General features: G+C 41.3%; 1 protein-coding gene across 2 annotated transcripts; it reads right to left on the minus strand.

The window, feature by feature from the left end:
* Nucleotides 1-959: 959 nt before the first annotated feature.
* TYSND1 (trypsin like peroxisomal matrix peptidase 1) lies at nucleotides 960-12,324 on the minus strand. 2 transcript variants are annotated; one of them, XM_082269316.1, is made up of 5 exons: nucleotides 10,986-12,324; nucleotides 8,184-8,314; nucleotides 5,732-5,917; nucleotides 1,473-1,701; nucleotides 960-1,411 (listed from the first exon to the last, which is right to left on the minus strand). In XM_082269316.1, the coding sequence occupies exons 1-4, from the start codon at nucleotides 12,221-12,223 to the stop codon at nucleotides 1,484-1,486; spliced, it is 1,773 nt and encodes a 590-aa protein (XP_082125442.1). In that variant the 5' UTR covers nucleotides 12,224-12,324; the 3' UTR covers nucleotides 960-1,411; nucleotides 1,473-1,483. The 2 variants fall into 2 exon arrangements, with proteins under 2 accessions (XP_082125442.1, XP_082125441.1); XM_082269315.1 differs by lacking the exon at nucleotides 960-1,411 and having other exon boundaries at nucleotides 1,412-1,701.
* Between the last annotated feature and the right edge of the window lie 1,065 nt (nucleotides 12,325-13,389).

Genomic DNA, 13,389 nt, shown 5'->3' on the forward strand with positions numbered 1-13,389 from the left:
CTATCCTGACAGGATGGTGTTGAGGCCAAATAATTAGGTATCTATTTACTCGGTGTAACATCTTTCACATCATACAAAAAAATTGGGCTATGTTTTTTGTTTTTTTAAAATCATTCAAGTGTATTTTTTTCCCATAAAAAAATTGCCTTCGAAAAAACACTGCGACATAAAAATTTTTAACAACCGCCATTTTATTCTCTAGGGTCTCTGTTCAGAAAATATATAATGTTTGGGGGTTCTAAGTAATTGTCTAGCAAAAAATAATGATTTTAACTTTTAAGCTACAAATGTCAGACAAAGGCCCAGTCAGCAAGTGGTTAAAAATAAATTCATAAAAGTGCATCAAAAATGCGGCAAGCAGGCTTCTTAAATGCACATAAAACGCATAGGTGTAAATGCAGCCTAAAGCCTCGTACACACGCAACGATTATAAGCTGACCGATTGTCCGACTTTTGTCCAAGTTGTGTTTTGTTGGTTGGAATGTGCCTAGACTGCACACAAATTTTCTCGGCCAACAAAATTCTACTTCAGAAGTGATGTCATGTGTTGGTTTGTTTTCTTTGTGTTTTTTCTTCACTGAGCTTGCCCAGATTTGCTCAGCAGATTTTTCCCTGTCGAAATCTGTACTGACTGCACGAAAATCGGCCGTGTTTGTGTTGACGGCCAACAAAAATTTTATAGCTTGCACACCAGATTTTTTTCGGCAGAAAAGTCGGAGTTGGTTGTCAGAAGCATCATACTAACAAGCCGAAAATCGGCAGATCGGACGTTGGCCGAAAACTCCCTGCCAATTTTCGACGCTTGTGTACGGGGCATAAGGCTAGAGCCACAAAAGTAACTTTCGATCTTGCAATAGTGTTACTACAATTCCTTGGATTCCATTGTTTGACTAGCAACAAACTGCTGATTCATCACATGACTAAACCATATCAGTCACATCACAGGTATTAGGACTATTTTAAATTGCAACCATGATTAATCCTATGTAGATCCTTCTTCCCAAGTTTTGTGCAATTTTAAATATAGAAAATGATCAAGTATACTCTCCCTGGTTTTAAAAACAATTGATTGCCAGAACACAAGTTATTGGAGGGAAGAGTTTGTGCAAATTCAAAGAATCTCGTGACATTTAATGATTGTTCAAATGTTTGTTTTTTATTTTTTGCCATGAGCTTGGTTCACATGTAATGCGCTTAGCTGATAATCAGATCTTCTCACATGGACTTACCTAAAGCAGGCCAAATTATTTTCTGCAGGGACTGGTAGCCAAATTATGATCTGTGTGTGGCCATCCCTACTCCGTAAGTCCACAATTTGATTGACTTCTGTTAAAGGAATATGTTGGAAAATTTGCCTTGATTAGTGGCATGTGCCACTGTCAGAATACAATGTCCTTTTTCTGCATGCCACCTTTGCAGCACTGATCGTGTAAAAGTAAGGTATTAATGACATGTACGCAGTCCAAAAGTACTTACAAGGGACTTATAACTTGCTCTTGAAAACATTTTCAGGAGACCTCTGTAGTCGCCACACATCTCGCACTGCAAGCCCAGCCTTATTAAGCTCTCCGAAGCTCCGTAAGTCCCCAAATTGCACATATCTGTCTAGTGCTGCTTGAATGATGGCAACAGGGACACTGAAGTTTAAATGGGGGTATGTTGCTCCTGTATTGTTATCCCTCGTGTTACTAGCAACAATCCCTAAAATAAAGAAAACATAAGAAAAATACTGACGCAAAATATAAAAATGGACCCAGGCTAAGAGAAGTAAATAAAGAATACTGCTTCAAGTGTTTATAAAAACCTAAACATTTCTACAAGTCCTAATTTGTGGTATTCTCATGGTTTGTATCTACCAAGATGTTAACACGTTGTTACCTGTTTGCAACCCCATATGTGGGAGGATATCCTTCCCATTCACATGATATGATATTGTAATTTGTAACTTCTGCTTTTTCCTTTGACCTAATAAAATTTAATTTAAAACTTAAAAAAAAAAAAAAAAAACATTGTTTATCCAAATGCATTGTTTGCATTAGGGTAAAAAATGTTTAGGCATCAGTACCACCCCCCCTCCCCTTACCTTTTTAAAAACGTACCTGAGCCCTCGTTCAATCCAGCACCGTGCCCATCTGCAAATCTTCTCTCCCCTCACTTCCTGGTCTCACTGGCTTTGCTAAGGCAGGAGGAACCATTGGCTCCTGTTGCTGTCAATCAAAGCCAGTGACGAGAGAGCAGGGGGACAAAGCCGAATCCAGCGAGGCTCAGGAGCGATGCCACATTAGTGTCCCCATAGAAAGCAGCTCCCTTTGAGGGCACTCGCTGGAGAGAAGGAGCCATGGACACTGGTGGGGGACCCAGGAAGAGAATGTTATTGTACAGAGCAGGTAAATATAAATCGGTTTGTTATTAAAAAAAAATAAAATAAATAAATAATAATAGCATTTACAATCACCTTAAATTTTAGGCAGTGATTGCAAACAGTTCATTGGGTAAAATCACAAGTAAGAAGCAGAACCTCCAGCTGTTTCAGATTCTGTATTGTGCCGCAGAGAGGTCCCAAAATTTCACAACTGGCTTGCAAGCAATTGAGGGACCCCTTGTGAAACTATCATTTACTTTATCTCACAAAAGTGAGTACACCCCTCACATTTTTGTAAATATTTTTAGTATATCTTTTCATGTGACAACACTGAAGAAATGACACTTTGCTACATTGTAAAGTAGTGAGTGTACAGCTTGTATAACAGTATAAATTTGCTGTCCCCTCAAAATAACTCAACACACAGCCATTAATGTCTAAACCGCTGGCAGCAAAAGTGAGCACACCCCTAAGTGAAAGTTTCCAAATTGGGCACAATTAGCCATTTACCCTCCCCGGTGTTACAAGGTCTCAGGTGTGAATAGGGAGCAGGTGTGTTAAATTTGGTGTTATCGTTCTCACTCTCTCATACTGGTCACTGGAAGTTCAACATGGCCCTTCTTGGCAAAGAACTCTGAGGATCTGAAAAAAAGAATGGTTGCTCTACATAAAGATGGCCTAGGCTATAGGAAGATTGCCAAGACTCAGAAACTTAGCTGCAGCATGGTGGCCAAGACCATACACTGGTTTAACAGAACAAATTCCACCCAGAACAGGCCTCGCCATGGTCGACCAAAGAAGTTGCGTGCACGTGCTTAGCGTCACATCCAGAGGTTGTCTATGGGAATTAGAGGTATGAGTGCTGCCAGCATTGTTGCAGAGGTTGAAGGGGTGGGGGGTCAGCCTGTTAGTTCTCAGACCATACGCCGCACACTGCATCAAATTGGCCTGCATGGCTGTGATCCCAGAAGGAAGCCTCTTCTAAAGATGATGCACAAGAAAGCCCGCAAACAGTTTGCTGAAGACAAGCAGACTAAGGACATAGATTACTGGAACCATGTCCTGTGATCTGATTATTTGTTTCAGATGGTGTCAAGAATGTGTGGCGGCAACAAGGTGAGGAGTACAAAGACACTTTTGACACTTTGGGCCCAATTTGGACATTTTGACTTAGGGGTGTACTCACTTTTGTTGCCAGCGGTATAGACATTAATGGCTGTGCGTTGAGTTATTTTGAGGGGACAGCAAATTTACACCGTTATACAAGCTGTACACTCACTTTTTATGGTAGAAAAGTGTAATTTCTTCAGTGTTGTCAAATGAAATAAAATAAAATATTTACAAAAATGTGAGGGGTTTACTCACTTTTGTGAGATACTGTATATTATGGATGATTCTAAATATAGCTATTAAAAAAATAAATCATGCCCATGGGTTGGCTTTCATACTTTTTGAGTTCATTTCCTCGAACAGTTTCCCCAGTGGACAAAGTATATGTAGTACTTTGTCCCATTTTCCTAGGTGCTGTCTAGGGCTAGCTGTGAGGTCAAACAAGGCATCCTCTCATCCCTCCACAGACATCCGGCAACTAACAAGGAGACTGCTGCTTTGACAAATGACACTTTACTCCATCTACAAGCACTTACCTAGGAGTCTGGAACATCCTCATACATTCTTTGAAAGACTCCTGTCTTGGCCAAGTGCTTGGTGATGGAGAAAAGTGCTATCTGTCAAAGCACCTATTTCTTTGATAGTTGCATTGTTGAACTGCTGTAGAGGGAGAAGGAGTGTCCTGTCTGACTTCACAGCTAGACATAGAGAGTACATAGGAAGTACTACATGAAAGGAACAGAACACAATAATAATACAAATTGAATGGAGATTTCTTCTTTAACTCCTTAGCGCTGGTTGTACACATATACATATACACACACACACACATATAAATATATATATATATGCACACACATATACATTATATGCACACACATATACTATATATATATATATATATATATATATATATATATTATATGCACACATATACATATATATATTATATGCACACACATATACTATATATATATATATATATATATATATATATATATATATATATATTATATGCACACATATACATATATATATATTATATGCACACACATATATATATATATATTATATGCACACACATATATATATATATATATATATATATATATATATATATATATGACCTCCCGGCATGTGGGCCTCAACGGCCAGCGGACGCAAATATGCAGCTCTGTGTAAACTACTTACCATGCCGAAAGCACACTCCCAGCAGGGATTGCTGAGCTCCTGATACATACTTGCAAAAGGGAGATTTTCGCTCATGTGACTGTTGTGACAGCCCATCACAGTGGTCACATGACCCGAATGCCTGTCTCCGCCCTCCCGGCTTTTGGAATTCCGCAAGGGCTGGGAGGCGGTAGGCGCCAAGGGGATTAAAAAGCAGTTATGGAAGTTCCCATATTTCTATGTTCACAGTGTCCATCTAGAACACTTCATCTGCTCAAATCGAAGTTGCAAATCAGTAGCACTGCTATACCCAAATCTAATCTACTTCCACAGCCAAGTCTTGGTACCAAGCAGCCTGAAACTTGGATACTGAAGAAAACACAAAAAAAAAAAAAAAAAAAAAAAAAAAAAAAAAACACAAACATCTCCCCAGCTATATGTTGTTGTTAGAGGTAAGTACATACGTGGTGTGTGTTTTTCTTTCTTCTCTCTCTTCCCCTCACAGACTGGATAGCATCTATATGTCTATGTTTTTCAAGTATGATTGATGGATAGTTATAAATTCTAGACACCAACCTATGTAATGTAGTTATATCTGCATTTTGGACTTCTAGATTGGAATTACATGTAACAAGGCATCTGTCGTTTGAAAATGTGAAGTCATGAAGAAGCAGGAATGACCACGAAATGCATTGACTATTTGGACAGATGACAATTTCTATTTGCTACTTCTAAATCTAAAAATATCTATACATGGGGATATCATTTCAGATCTGTGATTTTTAGGACTTTTTAAATTTTGGATGACATTCTGTAATAAAATATACATGTTTTTATGAATTTAGTGTAATTTGGATACTGATGGGCCATCCTTAAACAACCTTTACTTTCCTTTTTTTTCTTGATACGAATACTCCAGCACCCACCAAGAACTAAAATATCAGTTTGAAAACGTGTGAGTCTTTAACAGTTTGTGATTGGCTTCTGAAGCCAGTGGAAAAGTGACCATTTTATTTGGCTCATACAAGGTTCAATGAACATAAAATGTACATTTAAACTAAATAACCAGAACATTGTTCCACTTTTTACCTAGTAGTTCTCCAGACTGTACAGCAAATAAAGGTCCTCCACTGGAACCTCCATGAACAGCACAAGATGTCTGTAACATGACCGGGCCATCACCGACAGATATGACAGATGACAGGACTCCCGACGTTACAGATGGGCCACATCTTTCCCCCAGAGCCCCAAATCCAACAATACAGACATCCTCTCCTGCCAAAAAAGATGGTAAATTAACAGTTATGCCATATCATAGTATTATTAGGAAAATTTAGTATACAAAAAGTCACTCTACCATATTAGCTTTTTAATTAATAACTGTTCTCTTACTGGTAGGACCAGAGATCTAAATGTGATAACACAACACTAACTTAGCAGCTACCCTTAGTTCTCTAATTTTGTTTCCTGGAACCCAATCTTGCGCCAGGTCTGCTGTAAAACAAAAAGTATAAAGGCCATGCAGCTTTTTACAGAATTGTGGCAAATCAGATTTCTCCTTCTTCAGGTATAAAGGGAGAGAGCTGAAGCATAAAGTAAATAAGAATATCCTGATTTACAATAGGACCAATGCGCTGCAACCACGAGCCAAGCATTTGGTTTGTGGCTGCCTCGGGGGCCCCATTGTTTTGAATGGCCGAGTTTGAAAGAAAGAGCAAACTGTCAACCCAACATGCCTTAATTTCATGCAGGTGTGACGCAGGGCATCATGGGCACAGCATTTGAACAGCCCCTTCCAGCTGTATTGTAGACATTGCACTGCAGATATACCCACATTCACACTCAAACACACATGTTCAGGCCTTGTTCCAAAACTAACCCCATGAACATTGTGCTGCAGATATACCCACATTCACACTCAAACACACATGTTCAGGCCTTGTTCCTTCTTGGGAGGAACGGGACCTGAACATGTGTGTTTGAGTGTGAATGTGGGTATATCTGCAGCGCAATGTTCATGGGGTTAGTTTATAGTCAGCTGTAGAGTTTTAGCGACTGTTCGCTGTCTGTTAATCAGAAATTTTTCAATAAAGATTCCGTTTTGCAATTCTTACCCAGAGTAGAGTCTATTTTTGCAACCTTTCTGGGTGTGACCAGTTTTGCACCCCAACCCCCCCTTGGTCGGGTGTACTTCAACAGTTGGTTGCTTAGACTCCCCGGTCGATACTTGACCGTCGGGTTTTTAGATTACAGGAAGTATCATTCTCCAGCAGATGAGTCTGGATGATGTCTAGCGTCCCTAGATCATGTTTTCTACTGTTTACTTTATCATCCTGTCATGAGGACTTCAACCCCCAGCTTCATCCATCTGAAGAGCAGACTACACCAGCCAGCTACTGTGATATACCGATTATGTGCGGAAGACCACTCAGGCACAGGTAGGTGCTGCAATAGGAAGTTTGTGAGGTATCAGACCGAAGAAAAAAAAAAAAAAAAAAAAAGGATGACAGAATTTCTGGCATCTGAGATGACAGATGGCTGCTATATGAGGACTCCAGAAGGAAACCTCCCCTACTGGAAGAAAACAGAAATCTAGTCTCTGGAGAATTTCCTCACCTTGATCTGAACCCAACAATGTCTGATGGAACAAACTTGGGGAGTCAGTTAAGTTGTAGTCACTGTACTTACACCTCTGAGAATCACTGCAGACTGACCTGTTGCTTTGGTTTATTATAAAAAGGCTGTGTTAAAAAGTAATTTTTCCTATGCTCCCCTCCACTCCATCCCCCCAATAGTCAAACCCTAAGTAAACTCAGTGTATAATGGTGTAAGAGCTTATATAGGGTTGATGATGGCATCCTTTCCATGACTGGCCTATTTAGGGCCTGGTGACTAAACATGTAAAATCAGACTCTTTAGACAGTGCAACATTAGCCTTAAAATGGCAGTTGGTTGTCCACAATGTTTACTCAAAGACTGACCTGGCACAAGTATGCAGATCAGGATTTTGGAATTCACGCTGATTTTCCTGATCTGTGAACCTGGCCCAGAAAGTACTGTAGCCAGTGAAACAGCATAAAAGTCAGGTAATCAATATTTCCAGAAGCACAATAGTATTTCTTTATCCGTCATGTGATTCCATTCTATAACCAAAGGCAGAGAACAGAGATAAAGATGGGGCAGCACTGGAAATCTACTAAAATTGAGAAGAGACAGTGAAAACAATGTGGGGCAGTGCTGAATCTACTGCCATAGCTGTGCATTGTAAAATGTTGTTTAGCCACTTTAGATCCCTCAAGTGTATGAAATGGGTAGACTAGGTGGGTATAATAGTGTAAGAGAATGCAGTTGGGCAGGTCATATTAACAGAGCCTTCTATAGACCTATGAGACTTCTCTGCTAATCAATGCCTTTTTACATTCTCCTCTGTTTGAGATGCGTAAAAAAAAAAAGAAGATTCCTAGTCTAAGATGTAACGCTCAGTACCAACCACAAAAACCTAGAGACTCCGCATGTTCTGGAATAACTATGAATAACAAACCTGCACAGTAGCCAGATGCCAGAACTGGTTCAGGTATACCAGGTATTTCTTCTTCCAGTTGTATGACGGCAATGTCATAGGGAGAGGATTCCTGAGTTGAAAACACCACGTCACCTTTGACAGGATGAAACCTACAAAATGATTTCAGAAATTAATTTAAATTTTTGGCAAGACAAAGTCTTTTTGGGATTAACTAATGACAACAGCCCTTATGCGGTTTCTAGCATGGAGTGGAAAGAAACATAAATGCTACTAGTATGGAGGCAGCTTGCAACAAAAGCTAATGTTATGCTTTAGGAATAGAACATACCAGTTTTAAGGGTACTTTTTGCCTGTAAAATAGAAGTACCTACACTTCCAGTCAAAGCATGCTGGTAAAACAATGTCATCAGTCTGCTGCAGACAAGATGGATTTTCTCAGTTGACCCTCTGACTGATCGGTCACTACGAAAGATGGAAATTTGCTACTTTCCATCATCTGATAGGGCACTGCAAGGACCTCTGGAACAAAAAGGTGCTCCGTACTGCAAAAAATGAGGTAAGCTTTCTAGTGAGCGGGACCAACACCACACCATCCTTCGGGATACACCTTACTATTGGCTAGAAAGAGCACTCATCGCAGGTTCCAAGGTTTGGAATGCAGGGCTTTCCAGTAGACTATGATTGTTTGTTACCGCTTCCATCTTCTACCACTTACCGCTCTTACTTTTCTTTATTTCTTCTTCCACTTATTTAATTCTGATTATCTTTCTTAGATAATATTTTTACCTTGTTTTCTGGGTTCCTACCTGGTCATGTTTTTTTTTTTCCTTTTTCTTATCTTGCCTCATTTTGTTAAATGAAAGTCTCTATGTATAATGTTATTTTTAAAAAGCAAGACAGCACATTTTTCCTGATCTAATGCTTTCTTATTTGTAAAATGTTTAAAACCCAATAAATACTTGAAACGGAAAATAAATAGCTGTTTGTTTCACCATGTCCTTTGCAGACTGAATCTGAATGGGAGGGTTTGGTTTATTATAATCACCAGGTACATCCTCAGTGTTCGAATGAGAAAAGCTACAGTGTTGGGATCCCTTTAAAATCATTTAAGCCTTGAGGACTAGCTTGCCAAAACTGAAATCCCTATTCCAAGGGGTGCCAAAAAATTGACATTGTACCTTAGTGCAGACTAATAGAAAATGAGTGAGCCAATCACACAAGCAGGAAATTACATTTCTGGCATGTTCTGTACACCAAACGTGTACAGAAGACCTCCAGGTCGCCATGCTGCATTGAATTTACAGAAAATTACAAGTGGTTGCAGAGTGAAAATGATAGCCAATTTATAACAACATTGCTTATGTTATTGGATGCCTATAGTAATATATAGAAAAATGGTACCAACTTCCAGAAAAATGTCAATGTGAAAAAATAGAGGGGTAAGTGGGACCTCAAACTCCCCAGTTATAGAGGTACTCACTAGGGAAAGGGGAATGGGAATAACTGGATTTTTGGGTACCGGTATCTTTGTTAATTAGTATATCTTAGATAACTTTGTTAAAAAGGTATAGCTTTATTAAATATAAAAGACAATAGATAAATAATTTACAAAAAAATGACATACATCACATATAACTGACACAATTAGTATCTGCTAAAAAATGACTTGAAATGTGAAGAATAGTCAGAGTATCTCCACAGTGTTCTCTACATGTTTTGTGGACTACGCTGCTTCTTCAGGAGAATATAACAATAAATTTCAATCACAGTCTGAAGAATAAGACAAAAATAAATCAGCATCAAAAAATATATGACCAAAAGATGAAATATCTTTGTAATGTGTATAGGGGGAGAATCAACCTTACCTATGGTCACTGTAAGGCAGGGCTCGACAATCCCCGGGCGCCAGGTCGCATTTGCGACTAGAATTAGCGACCTGGCGTGCCCTGCAGAAGGTGTCCTGTCATTTTTGCACAGACTTTCGCGCCGTCCGAAAATTGAGGCCCCAGCTTTTCGGCCTACTTGAGATGAGAGAGGCTTCCAATGGGGAACTGGCGCCCTCATGTGGTGGCCGGTAGTAATGACTGTTTCCACTGCCTGTTTGTTCTCAATGCATTACCATCTCCCTGTCCAGTTAGTTACCTTTGACAGGGAGTGTGGTTATTATTAATTTAATTTATTTTTTAAATGTAAAAAAAAAAAAAAAATAATATTTTCTTCTTTTTTTTTAATTATTAAAAAAAATAAAAAAAAATATTTTTTTTCCCAATTATTATTAAAAAATAAATATTTTTTTTTTTTTTCCCTCATCGCCATGCCACAGCCGAAGACCCCTTTCACACGGGCTGTCTGTTTAGGTCCGCCTGTCAGTTTTTCAGGCAGACCTGATCGGACCCTTCATTCTCCTCTATGGAGCAGTAATCTGCCGCCATATGATCCTGTCCGCCAAAAGCAGACGGATGGTGGTTCTATTTTCTATCCATCCCGTGGATCGGATCAGATGGCATCGGATGGAAAGAGACAGACAGTCTGTTTTCATCCAATTGCGCTATAGAGGAGAGTGGGGTTCTAGTCGTATTTATGTGTAAATTTAGTATCCGTTTTAATAAAGCTTGGTTGTTAGTTTAAAAAAAAAAAAAAAAAAAAACTGGCTTCTAACTTTTTTGCTGGCTCCTAGATTTCAGGAAAATTTGTCAAGCCCTGCTGTAAGGCACAAAAACATTGCTTAAGTAGCATTTATATGCGCTATATTCTTTTATTTGCTTTTTTTCCATGGCAGTGGAGTAACCCTTTAAGGCTCTTTAAATATTCCTCGCCTACCTTTTAAAAGCATAGTGATCTCCACGTGTTAGGTTAGCACTCTGGATCTTCACAGAGACCTTGGATGAATGTCTCACCACATGTCGGCAGGTCAGCACTAGTTTTGAGTTTAGCAGAACTCCCGATCCCCACGACTGGCCGGAATCCACTAGAACAGCAACTGCCATCAAGTGTTCTGGGGGTCCTGCACCTTTCTTGGGTCTGTCCACAATACATCGCCCCATCTCCAATGCGGTCAATTCACTTTTTACAGCAATGTCTGCCTTGCCCAGTGCCTTAATAATGTTATTAAGGATATGGGTAATGGAACAAGCCAAAGCCAATCCTACCCATTCGTTTGCCTTCCAGCATAGCGGCGCCACAATAATTCCTATCAAATACAAACTTCCATTTTCCAACAAATACACGCCGCCGCCTTCTGACCCCGGTAGACAACGAGCATCAGTAAGCAGTACGACGTTTCCATCTCCGGCAATGTTGCTTAGGACTCCTTTACTAACGGTGTTTAGAAAGATATCGGTGTAGAAGGAGCCAAACGGAGAGCCGCATGCAAACACCGTACTGCCTTTTACCAGACTGGAGGAGTTCATGATGTCCAGTCTGCTCTTGGCTTGGGTAAGTGGGCTCTGCAATTTCAGAACAGCAAACCAATGAAGGTGTGCCAGATCTTTCTGGAACTCTCCATATTCTTTCTCATCTTCACTAGAAAACACCCAGCCATCTTCTCTCCTGAATAAGCTGGAATATGCCATCTGAAACTCAGGGCACGGTACTACCATGAGAAGGTCGGCCGTGCATTGCATTCGCTGGCTCTGCGGCTTTGACACGGGGACCAGGCCCAGTCCTGACCTCTGATCTGGATGGTTAGCATGGGTTCTGTGTTCTGAGACTATGTTGGCTTCCAATGGGCATTCCACCTGAATGAATAAATCTGGTGGGAAGTCATCTGATAAAAGCACAGCATCATCAGAGGCAGACAAAGGGAGATCCTTTTCTTTTATAAAAGGAAAAAACACAGCGGCCTGGCAGATGACAATCCCTGCACTCCGCTCTAAGATCACCCCACTGCAGCTCCACCATCCATCACCTTCACTTCTAGCTGGAGGACCAGGATTCTCACTTCTTCCTCTATACACCTCTGATGGGTCACCTCTGGGATCTGATCCACCATGGGATGATAGAGAGGTGCTGACAACACAGCCATTACATTCTGCAAGCAGCAGGTGAGACCTCATCATGGTAATGTGTGAGATCTGTACAATGGAAGTCTGAGCGATCAGTCATACATCACTCCATCTCCCTTCCAGCCATGATCATCATCCTACACATGCACGTTACAAGTATATAGGAGCCGTCCTTCTAGGAGATCTGCAACCCTGACATCAGCACGGGGCCGATCTTCATTGCCAGCACACAAAACACATTCAAAGTTCAATGACAGATGCATGACTAGGAAGTAGTTACTCCATGCACGTGCTGTTACTGGATAAGCCTCTCACCCAATAGATTGTCAGGCTAGGAGCAGCTGAGTCTCCCACCCAATAGGCTGCTGTGGTGTGAGTGGCTGAGCCTCCCACCTATTAGGCTGCCGTGCTATGAGGGGGGGTGAGCCTCCCACCCAAAAGCCTGTTGTGTAATGAGTGACTGAACAAGCCACCCAATAGGCTGCCGTGCAATGAGTGACTGGGCCAGCCACCCAATGGGCTGCCGTGCTGTGAGAAGCTGAGCCTCCCACCTATTAGGCTGTCGTGCTGCCTGTGAGGGGCTGAGTCTCCCACCCAGTGGGCCGCCGTGCTGTAAGTGGCAGAGCTTCCCACCTATTTGGCTGCCGTGCTGTGAGGGGCTAACCCTGCCACCCAAAAGGCTGTCGTGCAATGAGTGACTGCCAGCCGCCCAATAGGCTACTGTGCAATGAGTGACTGCCAGCCACCCAATAGGCTACTGTGCAATGAGTGACTGAGCCAGCCACCCAATAGGCTACTGTGCAATGAGTGACTGTGCCAGCCACCCAATAGGCTGCCGTGCAGAGGTACCGAGCCTCGCCCCAACACGCTGCTGTGCAGCGAGTGGCTGAGTCTCCCACCAGTAAGCATGTACTGTGCAGCGTTCACTGCAATACACTAATTGTCCTGAGGGGGCGCCAAACTCACTTCACACATCCAAGGAAGGTATAAAGTAAACGGACGTGTTTGTGTGACGTTCTTCTGTGTGGTTTGGCAAAATTATAACAGAGAACGGACAGCTGATTGTGAGAAGGCGGGGCTGAGGTGCGACGGGACGGAGGCACATATGCAGAGCTGGCGGAGGAGGCGGGACGGAGGTGCGGCCGTGTAATATATGCAGGGCTTAAGCGACTCCCTGTTTTATTATCTTTAGTAATTATCGTATTATTTATCCTTCGGAT

The sequence above is a fragment of the Pelophylax lessonae genome (assembly GCF_965119305.1).
Source record: "Pelophylax lessonae genome assembly, chromosome: 9".
NCBI lineage: Eukaryota > Metazoa > Chordata > Amphibia > Anura > Ranidae > Pelophylax > Pelophylax lessonae.

Excerpts from the sequence above, each read along its gene's own strand:
- TYSND1 (XM_082269316.1), bottom strand. The coding sequence starts at position 12,223 with ATGATGAGGTCTCACCTGCTGCTTGCAGAATGTAATGGCTGTGTTGTC. Across the intron at positions 8,315-10,985 it reads GATCACTATGCTTTTAAAAG|GTTTCATCCTGTCAAAGGTG; the intron begins GTAGGCGAGGAA and ends ATCATTTTGTAG. Across the intron at positions 5,918-8,183 it reads GGCATCTGGCTACTGTGCAG|GAGAGGATGTCTGTATTGTT; the intron begins GTTTGTTATTCA and ends CTTTTTTGGCAG.